General features: G+C 52.2%; 1 protein-coding gene across 1 annotated transcript; it reads right to left on the bottom strand.

The window, feature by feature from the left end:
- Positions 1–641: 641 nt before the first annotated feature.
- On the bottom strand, positions 642–20,006 carry SDC4 (syndecan 4). Its single transcript, XM_082361832.1, has 5 exons — positions 19,904–20,006; positions 7,218–7,356; positions 6,042–6,088; positions 5,021–5,219; positions 642–2,715 (listed from the first exon to the last, which is right to left on the bottom strand). The coding sequence occupies exons 1-5, from the start codon at positions 19,970–19,972 to the stop codon at positions 2,564–2,566; spliced, it is 606 nt and encodes a 201-aa protein (XP_082217958.1). The 5' UTR covers positions 19,973–20,006; the 3' UTR covers positions 642–2,563.
- Between the last annotated feature and the right edge of the window lie 468 nt (positions 20,007–20,474).

The following is a 20,474-nucleotide window of genomic DNA, read 5'->3' as shown; positions in this document are numbered from 1 at the left end:
CATGCGTGCCGCAACTAAGAATCTGCATGCCACAGCTAAGAAGTCCGCATGCCGCAACGAAGATCCCGCGTGACACAACCAAGACCCAGCACAGCCACAATAAATAGATAAATTAAATTAAATTTTAAAAAAGAAAGGATCTTACCCACCTCAGAGGGTTGCTATGAAGATCGAGAGGCATCAATGGTATCTGACCAGAGCCCACCAGCTTCGATGCCCAGAGGCCAAGCAGGTGGACAGACCGTGGCAAAGCAGAGAACCTGCATCTAAAGGGGCACCTGCCCATCAGCAGCTCCCAGTGGTGGCCATGCAGCCTCAGAGTTGCCAAATCTTGATTTTTCTCCCCCGAAGAGAAGTAGGGAATCAGTCTGGATTTTTATGGGAAACATTCTCACTTCCATAGTTGGCAACTAATTCAAGGATTTCTGTGTTTGTTTTTTAAACACGGTGCCTCCTAAACAAAAGTCCGAGGTAGGCAAGACATGGCCCACAGGCCAGTGTGCACGTTCTGACTTTCCTCCCTCCTTTCCGGCGTCTTACATCTCTGCCTCTGGTGTCTGGCAGCAATTATCTCAGGCTCCACTGAGATCAAGGGAAAGGATGACAACTGATGAACTTAAAAATTATAGAGGCAGGCGATCTAGAAAGTACGAGGTTTTATTATCTTTTTATCAAAAACTCAGTAACAGACAACAGTGTGAGGTGCTCACTCCCAACATGGCCAGAGGAAAAGGACACCAGGGGAGGAAGAGGACCCAGCCAGCTGGGACCCTGGGGTTATGGTGATTAAAGGCGAGGGAAGCAAGGGTAATCCCCCCCCCCCCCAACCCCAGCCAATGGGGTCAGGAGAGGTGGCCTGCCCTGGCTAAGCCACTAGGCCTCTCCTCTCTGGAGAGGAAGGGTCACAGATAACAGGGCCCAGAGCCAGAGCCTGATCAGCCCTCCCCCATCCCCCTTTGCCTAGGGAGACAAAGGTCATCCCAGCAAAACTGGGGCTGTGACTTGTTAAACCAGTTTAGTTCTCAAGCTGTGCTGTCCAACAGATGCCAGTGGGCTCTGCCTACATGTTTGGTACACCAGCCACCAGCCACATGTGGCTGCTGAGCACTTGAAATGTGGTTACTATAACTGAGGAACGAACGTTTAACTTCGTGCAGTTTTAATTGATTTCTATGTGGTTAGTGGCTGCCATATTGGATAGCACTGCTCTCCAATTTTCTCTTAAATTAGGAGACAGCAAATGAAGGAACCCTAGCTAGGCTCAAAGCAAAAGCTAGAGAGAAGGTTTCCAGCCCAATCAGGAGAAGGCACCGAGGAACAGGACCAGAGAAAGAGGCAAAAATCCACTCAGCCACACAAAAATTCACGCACTCAACCACCCAGCCAACTTCACATGGGAATATCATATCACGCTATTTCCTGAAAAAATATATTTATCTATTTTGCTAGAACCAAGGAAGAAGAATAATATATTACATGAAAAAGAGACACAAATATCCCACCATCCCCTAAGTTATGTTTTGGGATCTGCTAGAAAACTATATTTCAGCAAAAGCTTCTTAGAGGAAGCAGCTTTAGAAAGGGCCAAGGTCATGAGCAGGGAAGTATGAAGAATTAAAAAAACAAAAAACATGGGGAGGGGATTTAAAGAAAAAGAGAGGCAAGAGGAAAGGAGAGGCCCTGTCTGAAGCTATAAATAGTAAAAAAAAAAAAAAAAAAAAAATTAATAAAAATTATATCTCCGACTCTTCTCTCATTTTCGAGTAACAAAAACAAAAAAAAACATTAAATACAAACTTAGCAGGTACTGTGGAAAGGTGCAAGAGGGAGGAGAATGCCTCGGTTTCTATGTACTCTTGCCCAGGTAGAGAGAGGCTCTGTACAAAGGAATGAACCATTAAAAAAAAAATCCCACTAAAAATAGACTTATGAATATTCTACAAGTCCATTTCACAATGAACTTTCAGCTCTTTTCCCCACCCTCCCCAAATAAAAAAGGTTGATTTCCAAAAGTCGCTTGGAAGAGCCTAGAATGGCCCAGGGTGTACCACAGACTCCCATAGTGTGGTTGCAGGTGCCCTTTGAGGGACACATCTCCAGGTGCAGATAGATGGTTCTGGTTCCTTCTCCCAGCTCCTGGCAGAGGGGTCAGGTTGTGGAAGGAAGGGAGGGAGGGAAGAAGGCCGGGGGTGGGGGCCGACCTCCAGCAGGATTCACACAATAGCTTAGAAAGGCTCTGGATGAGGCCTGTTCAGTACAGGCTCTCAGCTGGGCCTCGATTCTAAACCGGAAGATGAAGAAACGATCCAATCCCAGACTTGGCCTTGAGAAAGGCCAAGTTTAACCCTGTTTTTCTGCTGGGACAATGGAGGCCCAGAGAATCAAGAAGAGGCAGGCAGGAACAGTAGCAGATGATGTCTCTTCTGACACTGAAACCCTAATCGGAGCTGGAGATGCTGATAGATCAGGACTGGGTTGCCCTCCCCCTCCCCTAATGTCCACCCTTCAAAATCCTTCAGCGGCCCTCCCCCGTAAAGTCCAAGCAGGTGCTCGGGAGGAAGCTTCAGGCGTAGAACTCGTTGGTGGGGGCTTTTTTGTAGATAGGTTTCTTGCCCAGGTCGTAGCTGCCCTCATCCTTCTTCTTCATGCGGTACACCAGCAGCAGGACCAGGAAAATGGCAAAGAGGATGCCCACGCCACCGCCCACAATCAGAGCTGGAGAGGAGAGAGGGGAGCGGTGAGGTGAGAGCTGGTTGCCCGTCGCGACCTCGGGTACACTGGCCGCTTCCGCCTGATCGGTTCTCCTACACTAGACATCCTCGTCATCACTCCCCTGGGTGTGCTCTGCTGATGCCTTACTGAATTTGATTCTCACAACCTCATTAATGAGAAGGGGGTCACTGTAAGTCACCGAAAAAACCATAGAACCAGAGTGACAAAGGCACCATTCCAACCCACATCTGCTTGAGTCCAAAGCCAGGTTCTTTCTCAACACCAGGCCAACTCCCAGCTCAGCCCTGAGCCAGGAAGAAGAGAAACTGCAGGCTGTGGAAATCCCCCTTAAACCTACTTACCCCACGGTCCTTAGCACAGCGAGCTCTCTAGCTGACCCCGTGTGCATGCATCCCTGTGCAGGTCTACATTTCTATAGACTGGTATATACATTCTGTACACACACAGGTATACGCTACCATACACAGTTACCACATGCGAATGTGTCCACACTCCTACGTTATAGATAATTATATATGTGGTTTGGGACTTCCCTGGCGGTCCAATGGTTAAGACTTCGCGTTTCCACTGCAGCGGGCACGGGTTTGATCCCTGGTACGGGAACTAAGATCCCACATGCCGCGCGGTGCGGCCAAAAAAAAATTATACATGTGGTTTATGTCCCTACGTGCGAACTCAGTGCTTAGGGTCTACGTTCCATTCCCATCTCTGCCACTTAACTGGCTGCAGGATCTAAATAATAAAATTCCTTCATCTCTCTCATTGCAAAACGGACACAATAGTACCTTCCTCATAGGTTTGTCCCCAGGATTAAATAAATTAATCCACTTAGAGAGCTCAGAACAGTGCATAGCATATGCTCAATACTCATTAATGATGAACCTTCATGGTTTATATCTGTGTCCCTAGCACCCCGAATCATTCTGGCACAACAGTAGGTGCTTAATAAATGACACAGTTTGGCTCAGAGAGGAGCATTGGCCGAGGGCACCTGGTTAGTGTCAGGCAGATGTGGGCTTTTCAGGGGAACGTTATGTTCTCTGTATGACACCAGGCTTCCCGGAGGGCTCACTCCTGTTTGTTGAGCGGGCAGGGATATCTCCCAGAATCCTTTCTGTAGCAGATTGAGTCCCCTAATTCAGTCTTAACCTAAGAAGATTAGTTTTCTGCCCCTGCACACACTCCAAATCCATGCACAGAATGGGGACAGAGTGGCAGAGAACCAAATCAGGCTCTTTCTTGACTAAAATGATGAAAAAGCAGCAGCAAAGTACCCCCAGGAAATACCAGAAAAAGGACGTGGACTATCAGGTATCAACCCCCTTCCCGTTTCTATCGCCTTTCCCTCTGATGACTCCTCTGTTAGACCCTTGGTCTGTGCTGGGATTCCCCACAAGGTCAAGGCTCAAGGACAGTCTCAGAAGTGCCTGTGGTCCTAGGTTCCAATGCCAGGTCTACCACCGTCTGGTCTCGTGCCTTTGGACAAGTGACTAGGCTTCAGTTTCCTTATCTGTAAGAGTATAGAAAACCATACCTGTCGGATATGGTTGTTATATGGATTATATGGATATGTTATATCCGTTATCTGGATAACCATACGTCGGATACGAGGACTCAATGAGGCAGGTGCATGAATCACATGGCACATGACAAGCACTTGATAAACTCCCAGGTGCTGTTTAAAAGCTACTGGAATGGAGGGTCCCACCTCAGCTAGCTCAACAATATAACTTTTCAAGTGAAGATCTCACACTTGTGTAATTCTCCACTGGAAGTATTAAGAGATGACCCGGTTCTCTCTTGCTATGTGACCCAAAGCCAGCGGTTTGCTTTCTCTGGGTCTGAGTCTCTCTATGTATGAGAAACAGTTGTTTGGACTAGATCAGTGGTTTTTACGTTTTTCTTTAAAAGCAGTAGAATGCTTAGTTGGTAAAAGCCAGAATCTTATGCTTATCCCACATCCACCAGCTAAAAGTGAAACTCTGTGGGTGAAGAAAGATGGGGCAGGCTTTACCTCTGAACTTCCACCAAATAGTTTGAAACTTACAAAGACTAAAAGGTCTCTAAGGGCCCCTCTAGTTTCGACAGCAGCCCTCACTCCACAGGCTGCACACAGAGTCAGAGGGGAAGTGTCATCCTTCAAGGCCCCAGGGCACCCAGGGGTTCTGAGGAAGGGGTACCAAGTTGCCTAATAGGCTAGACGCATCCTTGCCTGCAGCTCTATTCCGCCCCCACCTGAAGCCCTCCCCCCTCTTTGGGGTATCTTGTGGGACACATGGGACCTTACCTGCCAGAACCTCTGTCCTCTCAAAGATGTTGCTGCCCTGGGCTGTGCTGGACATGGACACCTTGTTGGATACATCCTCGTCCCCATCAAAGGGTGACATCCTCTTGGGGATGACCTCATTCTCCTCCAGTTCCTTGGGTTCGGTGGGGACCCAGCTCCCAAGCCCTGTCTTCTCAGGGATGTGGTTATCTAGAGGCACCTGGATAGAGGGAAGGAAAAGAGACCAACACTCAGTGTGGTTTGGGGAGGGACCCAGGGCAGGGGACAGGGACATTCAGCCAGGTGAGGAATCTGCTTCTGCATCTCGCTGGCCAAACCACGTGGTCCTAGAAATCAGCAACAACCTCTCAACAATTATGCTGTCAACTTTTCTAGTAAATCTATTCCAAAAGGGGAATGAATAATGTGACCAAGGGCACAGGGAAGCAGGTGTTCTAGAATATTCTAGAGTAATAGAATATTACTATTCTATTCTGGAGGGTGGTTTGGCAAAACTGCAGAAATAGCTTCTCCATTAAGGCAGCAATTTTGCCTCTGGGACTCTGTCCTAAGGGGCTAATCAGAGATTTGTGTAAAAGAGGCTTGCTGTAGTGTTGTCAACGAAGGATATCAAAAAATCATACACCTCTTTTCCATCACTAAGGGAAACTGGGTGAACTCTGATTATGCAGGCCATAAAAATGAATAGGAAAAACATTTAATTACGTGGGGAAATACTCGTGATCACTTTAAGTGAAAAACGAAGTACGTAGAACTGTATGTATAATTCGATATTAATGTTGGGAAATACCTAGAAACGCACACCAAAAAAGAGGCTGGAAACACATCTAAGTGTTTATCACTTAGTGATTACCCCTGCGGAGAGGATGGCCTGCCCATGACCCACAGTTGTGCCTGTCCCAAGAGTCCAGGGCCACAGATAGCAGCCTTCTTGCAGAGTGAGGTCAGACCCCCACTTACTCTGTCTGCTCCCCTCAAGTGGTACTAAGAGCAGGAAAAGCAAAAGTGTGTAGCTGCTTACCAAGGGATGGATCACTTCCGGGAAGATCGGGGTGTCCTCCGAGTCATCTGTAAGGACAGAAAGGCCGTGTGAGTGTGAGGTTGGTTACCCTCAGGTCAATGACCCAGGGCTGGTGGGAGTTCGAATTCACAATAAGCCCCCCAAAATGTTCAGTGTCCAGCAAGTGATCATTCCCACCCCAGCCGCAGTCATCTCATCTGTAAAATGGGGCTCCTGAGACCTGCCTCCCTGGCTCTTTCACAGGAATGTTGAGCTGGTAGCTGGGCAGATTTTTTTGTCAGCTCCAGACTCTTGCTCCACATAGATCCCAGGACCAACAGCATCACCCGGTAGCTGGTTAGAAATGCAGGATTTCAGGGTCCACTAAATCAAAATCTGTATTTTAACAAGATCTCCAGGGGATTCATTTGAGAAGAATCTAGATTGCAACAGTAAATATTAGAAATTGCAATATCCATGTATTTCCTGAGTGTGTGGTAAATGCCGAGGGCTTTCACTCAGTCCCAACCCCACAACGCAGACAGCAATGCACTGTCATTTCTACTCCCATCTTACAGATGAGGAAACCAAGGCTTAGAGGTCACCGAATGGCAGTTTGAACTCGGGACTACGTGTCTCCAAAGCTCAAACTTCAAATTATTACAGCACCTCACACATAGGAGGGATGCTTCTTGCAGTTCTGTCTAGCCCGGCAGCCAGAGCCAGGAAGTCACAGAAGACCAGGAGAGATAGCGGCCCCTGGGTCCGGCCCCAAGCAGCCTGGGCCCCTTCACTACTCCCACCCCCTCTGAAGCAGGGGGTTTGTTCTCGGTTCCCACCCACACCTCTCGTCACCTTGCCCCCAGGCTTCTGAGCTGCTCCCTTTCCTTTTCAAAGGAAGAAAAACACTCAACAGTCCTCCTCCCCACGCCCACCCCACCCAACCCTGTCCGAAGGTGGACAGGTTCGGGCTGGCGCAAAGAAAACTTAGAACTAAAATTGAACTCAAAGCAACAAACAATTTGCCCAGAGAGGGTCTCAGGGATGGGTTGATCCGGCAACTTTTGTTTCCCCCCTTTTTAGGGGGAGGGGCACGATAGGAAAATCCAAGCTTCAAGGAGGGGTCACCCTTGTGGGAGGAAGAGGATGGGGTCCCTCCAGCCCTGGGCCCCGGCCTGCCCACCACACCCTCCGTACCCAGATCTCCAGAGCCAGACAGCTCAAAGTCATGGGGCTCCTGCTCAGGTACCCCAACATCCTCGTCGTCCGGTAAGTCTCCGGAAAAGTGTCGGCCTTCTAGGAGGTCTCGAGGGTCGATGACCTCAGTTTCTCGGATCTAGGGGGAAAACAGGAGACACATCAGCCAGTCGCCCCCCAGTGCTCTCTAGCAGCCCCTGAACCCCGGAGAGGCAGTGAAGTGGGCGTTCAGGAAGGTGAGCTGGGGTGCTGGAAGAGGATCAGGCCAGAGCCTGGAGACCTGGGTCCTGGCCCCCTCCTGGCCCCTAACTTGCTGTGTGACCTTAGACAAATCCCATTCCCATTCTGGGCTAATAAAAATAATAAAGATGGTCATAATCAGAATATAAATATCTGAGGTGCCCTGTACTGAGCACTTGCTATATGCCAGGCTCTGTTCTTAATAACTCTAAAGGCCAGTCTTTAACTCCATTTTATAACTGAGGAAGCTGGGTATCAAAGACATTAGATCATTTTCTCTTGGTGACTGGAGTAGCAGATGGAGAAGTGAGGACTCCACATAGGGCTGCCTGCCTTCAGAGCCAGTGTTCCCCATCCGCACTCCAGGGTGCTATGCGGCTATCACAGCTGATTCACCCACGGCAGGGAGAGGGCCACTGGTGCTGCTCTCGCCCTGTCCAGGACAACTTTCCCAGCTGAGTCGGACTGGGCTGGGACAGGCAGGGCTGGCTCACCCACACCCCCGGACAGCTTCGGGTCAGGGCTCTGCCCGGAGCTAGAGACTCAAGAGTACATGAGCACACTCGTGTGTTTAGCCTTCCAAACATCTCCCACAGAGTCATTCTGCGGTGTGCTAAGTAAACCCTGCCGCTGCGCTCACGGACCATCCACTCCAGGACCCATATGTATCACTCAGCTGCCACCTATTGGGGCCCTAGCTGTTCACAGCAGAATCTTAGGTCCATCCCCACCGGGAAGCTTTCAAAAAGGAAAGTATGAAAGATCCAGGAAGGCGAAGAACTTTCCCCAGATCCTACAGAATATCAGCTACCCTGCTCCCATCCCCTCAAGTTCAGCTGAGTGGAAAACAAAGCTCCTTCAAGAGAGTCTGGAAGTATTTGGGATGTGCACCACCCTTCCCCCTAGCTTCTGGGCTAAGCCTTCCTCTGCCCACAGAACAGCAGCCCTGGGCAAAGTTCATTCTTTCACTAATGAATTCAAATATTAAAGTGCCTACTATTTCCCAGAAGAGTCAGGGTTTCGAATACGTTCAGTACACACCCCTGCCCAAGACATTCTCCTTTCCCCAGCCCCCTAACTGCAGGAGGTGGAAGGTCTCCTCAGAACTGGGGAACACCAGCTGGAGACCAGGGAGGTCCTGTCCTCCCATTTCACAGAATTTGCAAGATGAGCCCCGACACAGCAGTGACTTGCCCAAGGTCACACAGTGAGTTAGCTACATAGCTCAGAGAGGAAAGAGGCCAGGGCTCTGCTTCTGACTGCCCCAAGCTGTCCTTCACCCAGCGGAGACTTGCCAGTGACACAGGGGGGGTGCCTGAGAAGGAACATCCGTTCCTAAGACAAGGTTACCATCTGTGGGAGAGGCCCAGGCTTCCGGGGAGAGGTGGGCGGAACCGGACTATCATATCAGGTCCCCTTCCACCCTGTCAAGGGCAGCTGGATTCCCGGAAGGGAGCAGGGTCAGGTCAGGAGGAAGGCAGTGGGCAGGCAACCCCCTCCCACCGCCAAGGCGAGAATCTCTGCTGAACGCTTGGTACACGTGGGGGTGGGGAGCCAGAAGGGGTTAAGCCCTGGTGAGGGATGACTTCATGACTCGGGAATCAGGAGCTGTGGGGTTGCCGGCGCTGGAATTCCAGCCCCCGCACAGCCCCATGCCTGTGGCTTCAGTTTGGCAGTACTGGAGGAAGGCTCCTCCGTGGTTGCGCAAGCTGCCTGTACCTAGGGTGGGGTCCCTGTGCTCTACCCCCATCGCCTGCTGCAAATTCCCCTGGGGCCCAGAATCAGAAACAGCAGGACCCCGGCGGCTTACCAGACTAAGCACTTAGCGTGAATGAGCTCCTCCTCATAGCCCTTATTCACAGAAGTATTAAGAGGCAGGGGGCAGGGAGATGCTCAGAAAATTAGTCACTTGCCCAAGATCACCCAGGCAAGAAAGTGCCCACACTGGACCAGAACCCAGGCATGGGTCACCTGAGCCTTTAGCCACATACGGACAAACACGTGCATGAACACATGTGTACACAGAATGCCTACCTACCTCGGTTAGGAGGGAGCCCTGTCAAGCGGAGGTCAAACCCAGCCCAGGAGGGAAAGAAGGTACTTTGGCCACTTGCTTATCTGGCTTGGAGACCAGTCAGAGCTCAAAGTCCTCAAGATGGGGGCTGGGGTCCCAACACTGTGCTGTTTCAGGCTGAGACCTTCCCCTACCTTCTCATTCCCAGGAGCCACGACTGGTTATTTATGAATCCTGCCTTTCTTTTAGTGGGTGAAAGTGCTGAGGAGTGTTTCAAAACAACGCACGGGATCAGCACACTGATTGGTTGGTAGCAGCTCTGTTTCACATCAGGAAACGAAGACCAAGTCTGCAGCAAAACCCAGGCTGAAAACTAGATTGATTCCCAGTTCAGCCATCTTGGGGGTCACCGGGTCATCCCTAACCCTTCATTTTTATACCAGGTTCCTTGAGAGCATAAATGACTTTTCTTAAGGTCAGGAATGGCCAGAATTAGCCAGGATTAGATCCCATCAGATACCTATCTCGGCTCTAAAAGGACAGGGATTGGGAATTCCCTGGCAGTCCAGTGGTTAGGACTCCGAGCTTCCACTGCAGGGGGCACGGGTTCGATCCCTGGTAGGGGAAGTAAGAACCTGCATGCCGCGTGGTGCGCCATAAATAAATAAATAAATAAATAAATAAGCGGACAGGGATCCCTAAAGGAACCTGCGTGGCGTGTGGTGCGCCATAAACAAACAAACAAATAAATGGGCAGGGATCCCTAAAGGCTGCATTAGATGAGCCCAGGTGCCCTCCTACAGCAAGTTAAAGGGCTTAGGAGGAGCTCTGTGAGGCGTACTGATGGAGGACACAGGAAATTAAATTCTCTCCAACTCCAGAAGTGGCCCCTTCTCTGCCCAAGACCCCTGACAAGAGGGAAATTCCTAAGTGGGCAGAATCCCTAAGACTAGGCCAGCAAGACTCAACCAGGCTCCCTGGGATTGTGGGCAAGTATCCCTTTGTGTGTGTGTGTGGATGGGGGGATGCCAACAGCCCTCCCTTCCCCCATCCTCTTTTCAGACAAGGCCCATTCAGTCTGAGGTGGCTTTGAAGAACCAGGCCACCCAGCAGCCAGGCCGAGCCCTGACCAGAGAGGGGCTCCACCCTGCTTCTGGCTCACCCCATCCCTGCCCGGGGAACGTGTGTTCACACGTGTGTGCACGCACAGGCACCCTCTCTGGGCCCTCAGGTCTCTCTATATCTTTGTCCTACTCATAGACACACAACAGAAATCAGCAGCTGAATAAGCAGACCCTGGTGGGCACCTGGGGTTGCTGCCTGGAGGTTTAGAGATGCTGGATGCTTCCCCAGACTCTTCATAAAAAAGAAGAGGGGTAGGCGCTATTTTGTGCTGTAAAGACTAATGCTTACCTACAGAAGGTGTCTGAGGCCCAACCATCTCACTTTATTACCCAGATTAAAAGATAAGGGCCTTTGCCAAGGTCGCCCAAGCAGAACTGGACTTAGAACCTAGGTCCCTAAAAGAAAAAAAAGAACCTAGGGCAGAAATAGAGACACAGATGTAGAGAACAAACGTATGGATACCAAGGGGGGAAGTGGCGGGGAGGGGGTGGTGGTGGGATGAATTGGGAGATTGGGATTGACATATATACACTAATATGTATAAAACGGATAACTAGTAAGAACCTGCTGTATAAAAAATAAATAAAAATTCAAAAATTCAAAAAAAAAAAAAAGAACCTAGGTCTCTGGGCTCCTGGGCTGGACTTGTCTTCCTTTCCCACTTCTAGGGTCTGGGCTGCCCCTAAAGGTCTCAGCAAATCCACGGGCAGCAGCTGTCACTCCAGATATAACCCACATCCAGTCCTTAGGCGATTGGCATGAAGCTAGGAAAAGTCACCAACCCTACTGCAAAGTCCTACAGCTTCAGTCACCCAGGAAAATCATGGGGCCAGGCACTAGTATCCACGACATGCTGGGCACCACGCTGGGTTCTTCTCCGTATGAGCTCTTTTTATTCGCACAACAGCCTTGTAAGGTGCTCTACCCATGTTGTCGGAAAGAGAGCTTCAGTTCAGTCATTCATGTAAAGTCACACAGCTAGAAAGCGACAGAGCTGGGATTCAAACCTAGATCTTTCTCAAGACCATATCTTAGCCACAACCAGACTTCTCACTGCCACCCACAATTTACCTCTCCACCCCAGTGCCACAGCGCAGAGCATACAACTTCCAGGCCAGGGCTCCAGGGCACCCCTTCCCCTGGTCAGGGAGTAAACAAAGGTAAAAGTGATATTCCTTAAACAAAAGAACGGAAACTTGGCTGGGACACCGGGGAGAAGTTCAGGGTCAGAGCTTGCTTAACTGTGAACTGGTGGGAGGAAAAGAGAGGCGAGTCTTCCCCCACCTGGCCCTTCCACAGGGGAGGAAGCCACCCCCAGGGGTCAGGGACACACTCGACCCTTCTTTCGGGGGTGAGACCAGAAGGTCAATTAGGCAAGCCAAATTTGGGGGGAAGCGGGGACGCTGAGTGCCCTGGGCCCTAACGGCTGAACCCAGCACAGTGGTCCTGGCAGGAGATCCCCAGAAGCGGCCATTGATACAGGCATGGTCCTCCCCCATCCTCCTTCTGAAGGGTCAGATACCCCCTAGAATGAGCAAAACCTGGGTACCACAATCAGGACTCTACATGTTGGCAGAAATGGAAGGATCCACCACCAGAGTGGTGACCTGTAAAGGCAGTTTCACCAGCAAACCACAGTCCTATCACTCCCTACCTATACGAGCCTGGGCATTGATTTCACATCTTAAAGCCTGTTTCCTCTTTTTGTAACCAGGGCTAGTAGCACCTTGCTGGAGGATGAGAATTAAGTGAAACGCATTGGGGTGTGCAAGGGACCCAGCACGTAGCCTGGTACACAGCAGGTGCTCAATGAGTAGCAGCTATTATTAATCCCCATCTGCCTTCCTTCTGGCTAAGGGGATTTTAGTGCTCAAAGGGTCAGAGAGACCTGAGAAAAGTTGTAGAAGCAGTTGCATTGCTAGAAAAGTGGTTGGTGGGTGGGGAGGTGCTTTGCAAACTGCGCAGGGACATACCCTATAACTTGTATTTATTTTGCTTCCGAGACCAGAGACTCTTCAACAACCAATCAGGCCCCCTGATAGAAGAGAGAAAGGCCCAGAGATGGGCAGAGATCTGCGCAAGGTCACACAGCTTGGAGCACATGTCCTAAGCAGATAGAGGCAGAGGAGAGACCAACTGCATTTTTCCAAAAAGAGCAAACGGCAGTGACCGGAGACACTTGAAACTCTACTTGGGGACCTGTATCCCCAGAGTATTTCCTGACCTGCCTTGGGGATGAAAAAAATATCTAGAAGGCCAGAAGAAACCCCACACCAATCCAGGACCTGGTGTGCTGGTATGGGAAGGGTTAAGCCAGGTCTGGGGATGGGGGTTCGAATGTCGGCCCTGCCCACTCCAAGGTCGGGTTACTAGGAACACAATCGCTCAGGAGAGAAGCCAGGCCTGGCATTGCCAGCAGCTTTTCACCAATTCCCCCCTGCCCATCCAGGGCAGCTCCAGGACCCAGGGGTGCCAGCTAGTAATAGAGGCTGGAAGGGGAAGGGTGGGGGGAGCTTCTGGAGCCTCTGGACATCCCCCTGGCCGAAGCTGATGCGGCATCCTTGTCACTAACACCCCGGATGATGGTGGGAGATTCTCTCTCTGGGCCTCGGTTTCCCCACCTCTGAAAGGCGATTCTCAAAGAGACAAGCCTTCCTCTGTCTGGAGGCCCGGTAACAAAGCTGGGGACTGCTCCGATTACCGATTACCGGTGGAGACAGCCGGGAGGGGGCTGGTTCCCTCAGGGCCGCAGAGACAGAGGTGCATTGAAGCTGGGCTGGTAATCTAGGCAGCGGATCCGAGGTCCCTGCTGGATCTGAGGGCGGGGTATAAACAAGCCTCCCGTGTTCTCTAGAGCAGAGTTGATATAGCCTTGTCTCGGCCGATTAGATCAGCCCTGGGTGCTGGCTTCCTGCCCCTTCCCAGCCTCCCCCGCCACTCGGGGAAGCCACAGCTCCAGATCGGGTCAGTCTGTCCCACAGACGTCTCTTGGCCGGGCTTCCCCAGGGCGAGGAGTGTCCCAGCCGTTGGTCACCACTGCCCCCATGCCCCGAGGTTGGACAGTACAGCCAGTCCCCGCAGGCCTGGCCACGACCGGCCGGGCCCCACCAAGTCACTGTTTCCACACATACCAGCCTCTCCCTGCCTCCCCTTTCCATTACCCCAGGTGTCACCTGACTAGCAGCCTCTGCTACTGTGCCAGAGAAAACTGGGGCAGCCGAGCTCCAAGCCTGAAGGAGGGGGAGGGGGGATGCAGAGTAAAGCAGGGGGGAGGGGGCTGAGTAGGAGGGCCTGGGGGTGGGGTGGGAGTTAGGGAGTCACAGGGGTGGGTAGGGGGGACCACAGAAGGCTGAAGCTGGAAAGAGCTGTTAAGATCACAGTGAGCTTTTTGGGGACTCCTGGAGCCCTGTGAGAGGGATAAAAAGTTCTGAACCCCAAGAACCATAACTGCTGGTTTACGTTTCTCAGCGCGCACACAGACAGCAACCTCCCCACGCCAACCTCTGGCCAGGTTAAGAACCCTTGTCTAGCCACTAATAATAAACTAAACTTAAACCAGAACTTCACAAGTTTGCCAAACACTGATGACGACCCCGGAGTGACACAGGTGTTTTATAGAGGACGCTGGGGCTCACACCGGCCAAATGACTTATGAACTAACTGCGCGTCCCTGGCTGAGCAGCAGAGCTGAGATGGGAACTCAGGTTTTTCTGACTGTGAAACGTACCCATTTTCCAGTCACCCAGCCTCCCGGGGACAGGGCCAGAGGGGACCACGCCCAGAGGTCACCAGTGAGTTAATAACAAACCCGCCCAAGTCAGGTTGCTTGAACTCTTAGGGTTAAATCAGGCCCCAACTGTTGACACAAGCCTTCTCCTCTCTCCCCAGGCATCACACGATGAAAACATCTGAAAACTGGCATTCCAGAACACTGTACCTTTTCTGTCCACCATCACACTCCCTCCCCCAGAGCCCAGGGCGTTTTTTTTGCAATTCCCTCGGCCTCTGGACTGGAAACACCGGCCCTCCCCCTACTGCACAAGGCTCCTCCAGCATGGGAGGCCAACCCCTGAGGCCTGGGCAGTGTCCTGGCTGTCCGATTCCCCTGCCCTGTCTCTCTCCAGGCTGAAAATTGCTCAGCAGGGGGATTCCTACCGATCCCCCGCAGGAGGGGTGGGGCTGCCGGGAACTGGTTCTTGTTTAAATATCAACCCATCCGATAATTAACAAACTTCTAAGACAAACAAATAGGAGATTTGGGCTCTGTCAGCCCTACCCTAGACTCCTCCCTTCCCACCTTGCAGCTGTTGGGGGGAGGGGAGAGAGCTCTCCTGGGGCCGCTGAGGGTGGGATCCTCAAAAGGAAAGGACCACCTGGCATCAAGGCAGCCTGGGCAAAGCTGGGAACCTTCACTAAGAAGGCCTCCTGCCTACCAGGCGGGATCTTAAGAGCTTCACTTGAGGCCTTGTCATCTCCTACAAGCCTCCCCACAATCCCCATCTTCTTATAGACCAGAAAGCAGAGGCTTGGAGCGGTCCAGTGGCCTGTCCCAAGCCATGGAGCTAGTAAGAGGGGGGCTTCGCATCTCTGGAGTCAGGTCTGCCTAAATCCAAATCAATGTTCCAATCCCAAGAAGCAAGAGAGAGCGTCAGAAAAATCAGAATCCTGGGATCAAATCTGGACTGTACCAGCTTTGCTCTGTAAACTCAGACCAATTGCAGCCTCAGTTTTGCTTTAAGGGAGAGGGGGGAAAAAGCGCTACCTGCACTGCAGAGGTCAATTATTTTTTTCTCTTTTGCTCTAAGTAATCTTTTTTTTTAATTGAAGTACAGTTGATTTACAATGTTGTGTTAATTTCTGCTGTACAGCAAAGTGATTCAGTTATACATATATATACAATCTTTTTTACACTCTTTTCCATTATGGTTTATCAGAGGATATTGACTATAGTTCCCTGTGCTATAGAGTAGGACCTTGTTGTTTATCCATTCTATGTGTAATAGTTTGCATCTGCTAACCCCAAACTCCCACTCCATCCCTTCCCCACCCCCTTTCCCCCTTGGCAACCACAAGTCAGTTGCAGAGGTCAGTTTTGAGGACTGGCTGAACTCTATTCCGTCAAAGGCCACACACAGGCAAGGCACTGGGAAGGTCTGGGGCCTAGTACTAGTATTTCCTGTATGTCCCTTCAAGGCCTTGGACACTAGTTGACTATCCCTAATAGGCCCCCAAAGGACAAGATAAAACTCTGGAGCCCATGCCAACATGCCCACTGCAGAGCCATCCTATTAGCCAAGAGGTTGAAAGGAAATGGGTGACTCAGGCAGGCCAGCTACCACTCTCCTCCAGTGACTCACAGAGCCCTGTCCAGCCCCTTCCCCCAATTTTAGGTCATCACTTGGAAATCACACCCACCAGTCTAGGAGGCTGAGGACAGCTAGGAGCCAATTCCTCCCAAGAGGGACCTGGGGCGGGAGAGCCAGGCCAGGCTTCCCGCCCCCTCATTCAGGCCAGCTCAGCACTCCAAGTACTTGGAAAAGCCCTGTTTCCAGGAGCTGCGGATGGCAGGATCTGAATGTCTCCACCACCCGCCTCCCCAGTGTTGCTTCTTGCGTAGGCTCTTAACCAAGGATGCCAAGAAAGCTCCTCTCCCCCCGCCAGAAAGGACCCTTTAGAGGGCTTTGGTCCAACCTTCTCATTTCAGAGTTGGGGACACTGAGACCCAGAGGGCATGTTTGCTCAAGGTCACCCAGCGATTCAGAAGGAGGACCCAAGGCATCTACTATCAAACCCAGCCAACTTCCTCATCTGGAATGTTCTCCGAGGACCTGCAAATCAGACACCTTGTGTTACCTGACAGACCTGGTTCTGACCTTGGCAAGCCCTTACAGTCCTCTGAGTGTCACTTTCCTGTAAAAATGGAGATAATAATACCTACCTCACAGTATCACCGGGAGGCAATCATGTTAGTAATAAATAACCTCAGTGCACCTTTTAGAATGAAGTTACATGCATACATTTATTTGTTCATTCATACAAACATTTCCTGAGTACTAACGACCGGCCAGGTATTTCACTGAAAGTGAATAGAGCAGAGTTCCGGGCCTGGGTGTGTCGGGGTGGAAGAGGGGTGGAGGAGGAAGGGCTCAGAATTTGATGGGGTATGTTAATGCCCTCATGAACCATAAGTTTCTTCAAGGGAGGGAATGCCTTAGATGTCTTTATGGTTTCCACAACCCTTTCAAAGAGTAGTTACTTAATTATTAATAGAATATCCGAGCTGGAAGGGGCTCTCTATTGAGTTCAAACTCCATTTTACAGATGGGGGATGTCAACCCAGAGAGAGAAAGGGACCCAACCTCACAGAGCCCTCCAAAGCATGGCCCAAATATTTTCCTTTGGTAGCTCTCTGGGCTTCTAAGAATTCCAAAGAGCTCTCTCTGGCCACTCAAGGGTCCTAGACCCCCTGGGCTTCCGTCCCCACCGCTACTTCTGTGCAATCAAGGAGAGAATTCTCAAGAAGACCAGAAACATCTCTTAGCTAAAGTACACGGGGTGCGTGGGGGACACTTCCCCAGAACTGACTGGGCCTGGTGCCACGTCTGTGCCCCTGGGCAGCAATACCACGGGGCGGGGGTCCAGCTCCCAAAACAAGGCTGCCTTTAATAGGCCAGGGAGGGAGTGGCAGGAAGGCAGATCAGGGGAATGCTTCCAGCTGGGCAGGAAGAACTGGTTTGGGACGGCAAGCCCCACCAAACAGAGAAGAGTCTGGCTCAGCCTGGGTTCCCTTCCCAAAACCTGTGGCACTGAGGGGGCAGAAAGGAGGGCACTACCCACGGGGAGGACAGGCCTTTGGCTTAAACCTAAAATCTGGGGAGTGGCCCCAATAGCATTATTGGAGGGGGACTACAGGACAGAGATTCTGATGGCCTGGGAGCTTTCTGCTACCCCAAGATGGTACCATTTTACCTCATCTGTAAAGTGGGCATAATATAATCCCCACATGCTAGGGTTTTTATGAGAATAAAATGCACCAGACCTGGTATATGGAAAGCACTCCATAAACGACAACTGTTATTACCAAAACCCTTCTCTCTGGGCCTCAATTTTCTCCACCTGCAAAAAGAAAAGGGTCGACCAGATCATCTCTGTGGTCTAATCCAACTGTGACTAGGTCTGATTTTTCCGGCCACAACCTTGGGAGGGAAAGTGCTGGGAGCAGGGTGCGGGGGAAAGGGGGGAAGCCCTGTGACCCAGTTCAAGGTGGAAGATCTCGTAACATTAGCCAGGAAGGGAGCACTGAGGTCAGGATGAGAGAGACGGACACCTCTCTCAGGAAGCAGCTGCCTAGGGCTCACTTCTCCAGCTGATGGGTCACCACCTACCCTCCCCCAAACCACATCCTTCTGACTGCCCCCAGGCACAGCTGCCTGCTCCTCCCCCACCCCCCCAAGCACCTGCAGTCTTGGCAGCCCCTGAACCAAGACTGGTATGTTACCTCTCAACCACCGGGCTCTTTCCCCTTTTCCCCACACCACCCAGGCCGATGGGACAATGCCATGCCATTCCTTCGGATGCCTCCACAACTGTGACGCCAACACATCCTTCATGGACCTAGTTTAGAGCACTGCACGGGGAGCAGCAGGCTTGGGTTCGAGTCCTAACTCAGCCACTCACCTTTTGGCAAGGTTGCCCTTCTTAGTTTGGGGAAGCCATCACCTCACTCTGGGCCTCGGTTTCCTTCTACTCCAGAATTCCTTGTGGCCGGCCCACCCCAAATCTTTTATGGATTCTAAAGAGTGACCCAGGGATGAGACATCACAGCAGCCCCTCAGAGTAGCATCAGACTACACGTCAAGATACATGCGAAAGAGAAAAAAAAGGGACCTGGAAGCCTGTCTGCTTCATTTGCATCTGACTCAGCCTCTTATCAGCGGTCTGACCTTGGGCAGGTTAGTCGACCTCTGTAGCCTCAGGACCAGTTTAAAACAGTAAACAGAAGAGCTAAATTAAACTAGTCGATAGAGCTATTACAATAGCTGTTAGAAAGCTATTAGAACAGTACCATAAGCACTAAATGTTTGCTGTCATCACTCAGGGCTGCAGTTGTACGTGGGGGCGGGGAGGAAGCGGGGCTGGGGTCGGGGGTGGGTATAGCTCAGGGTCTCACCCATACCTCAGATGAAGCCTGCCAGGCAGAAACGAGCTCCCCTAAGTAATCCCAGAGGAATAGGAGCCCCATAAAGAATTGACATTAATGATTAAACGCCACTGGACTTACTCTCCCCAAAACCGAGGTTTAAGCGCACCGAGGAAGCACAAAGCCCAGGCTTTTTTGGCGGGCGGGGGTCAGATTGCCTCTCAGCAATTCCTGCACCCCAACTTCCCAGATGTGATTGGCTCACTCCTTCCCAGCTGGCTGCTGGGACGAATGGAGCTTCTGGTTGGCCCCAGGCTTTGTAAACTACAGCAGGGACCAGTAAGCGGTGAGAAGGAGGCTCCTGGGGGCTCACTGAGACCTTCTCTTCCCCCAGCCCCCCTTCACCCCACCCCAAAGTGGGAGCTTTAGGTTTCCCCAGCGCTAAACGCTCTTCTGGCGGAGAGCAGAGGCTTGACTCCTGGCTAAGTGCTGAGCCTAAACCGTCCCCTCTAGTCCGCCCTTGAAAAATCAGAGTCCCAACTTTGTAGCGACCCTAAAGAAGCACTGGTCACCTCCTGTCCCGGTCTCCCACACGCTTTGTGCCGATGGGAAAATCGAGACTCAGAAGGGGCAGGGCCTTGCCCGGAGCCACAGGCCAGCGGCAGGACTGCGGCCAGAACTGAGGTCAGGGCTCACTCCTTGCCCCGGTGTGTGAAACAAGGCCCTGCAGAACCCTAACCCCCTCCCCATTCCTAGTACAGGCAGCCCCCTTCACTCCCAGGCCATCTCGGATTCTAGAGGGCGAGAAGGGGCGTCAGGGCTCCCAGCCTGCCCCAGGATCACCAGGGAAGGGGCGAGAGGGTGAGGGGAAACGAGGTGACACCAGCTTAGTCACGTCCGAGCCTTGAGCCCGCGGCGGGGCTGAGGCCAGAGGGAGGCGGGAAGCGCAACAGGCTGGGGGCGCACGGCGCGCGTGGGGGCCACCCACCCCCCTCTCCCCGGAGCCTCCCTGGGACCCTGGAGCCAAGTTTCCAACAAAGTGCCCCTGGCCTCTGCGTCTAGCTGGGGGCGGCGCATCCCCCTCCCCATTGCCCCCGCATCGCAGGATCCCAGGAACAAAGGAGGCACCAGTCCGCCCCCCCCCCCCGGGGATCTCCCAGGACCCACCGACTCGGCGGCGACAGCAAGGGCGCCCACGAGGGGCCACAGTAGCGCGAGCAGGCGGGCGGGGGCCATCGTACCACTGTCCGGAGAGAGCGCGAAGGCTGGTGGCCAGGGCTGGCGCGCGTTCCCTCTTATAGGCGGTGATCGGTCCCGCCCCGGCCCCGCCCCGGCCCGCCCCCGTCGCCGGCACCCCGCCCGGAATTCCCCAGCGAAAGCTGGGCCTCCGGGGTGCTACGCCTGCCGGCCCAGCTGGAAACCCGAGGGACCCGCCCCGTGGACCGGGCCGCGCAGTCCACCCGAATCCCTGGCCTCCAGCAACCCGGATCCCCGATCCCCTGCTAGGCAGGTGACCGGAGATCACTGTGCCTAACCCCATTTTACAGCTGGGCAGCTGGGGAAACTGAGGCCCACGGACAGGAAGGACTTGTCCAGGGTCGTGAATTTAGATCAGCGCCCTTCCAACCGGGTACGCTGCCCTCTGAGGGACAGAAGACTTTCCAAATCGGCAGTGACTGCGGGTTGTTTTAAGACAGGGGTCAGCAATCATTTTCTGTAAAGAGTGAAATATTTTAGG

This window comes from Balaenoptera borealis (assembly GCF_965194805.1).
Source record: "Balaenoptera borealis genome assembly, chromosome: 16".
Taxonomy (NCBI): Eukaryota; Metazoa; Chordata; class Mammalia; order Artiodactyla; family Balaenopteridae; genus Balaenoptera; species Balaenoptera borealis.
This window is presented reverse-complemented; position numbering and strand designations above follow the sequence as displayed.

Bases quoted from the DNA above. Each gene is read 5' to 3' on its own strand.
- SDC4 (XM_082361832.1), bottom strand. From the start codon at position 19,972: ATGGCCCCCGCCCGCCTGCTCGCGCTACTGTGGCCCCTCGTGGGCGCC. The intron at 7,357-19,903 runs GTGGGTCCTGGG...TTTTCCCCCTAG, and splicing joins TTGCTGTCGCCGCCGAGTCG to ATCCGAGAAACTGAGGTCAT. The intron at 5,220-6,041 runs GTAAGCAGCTAC...CCCTCTATCCAG, and splicing joins CGGAAGTGATCCATCCCTTG to GTGCCTCTAGATAACCACAT.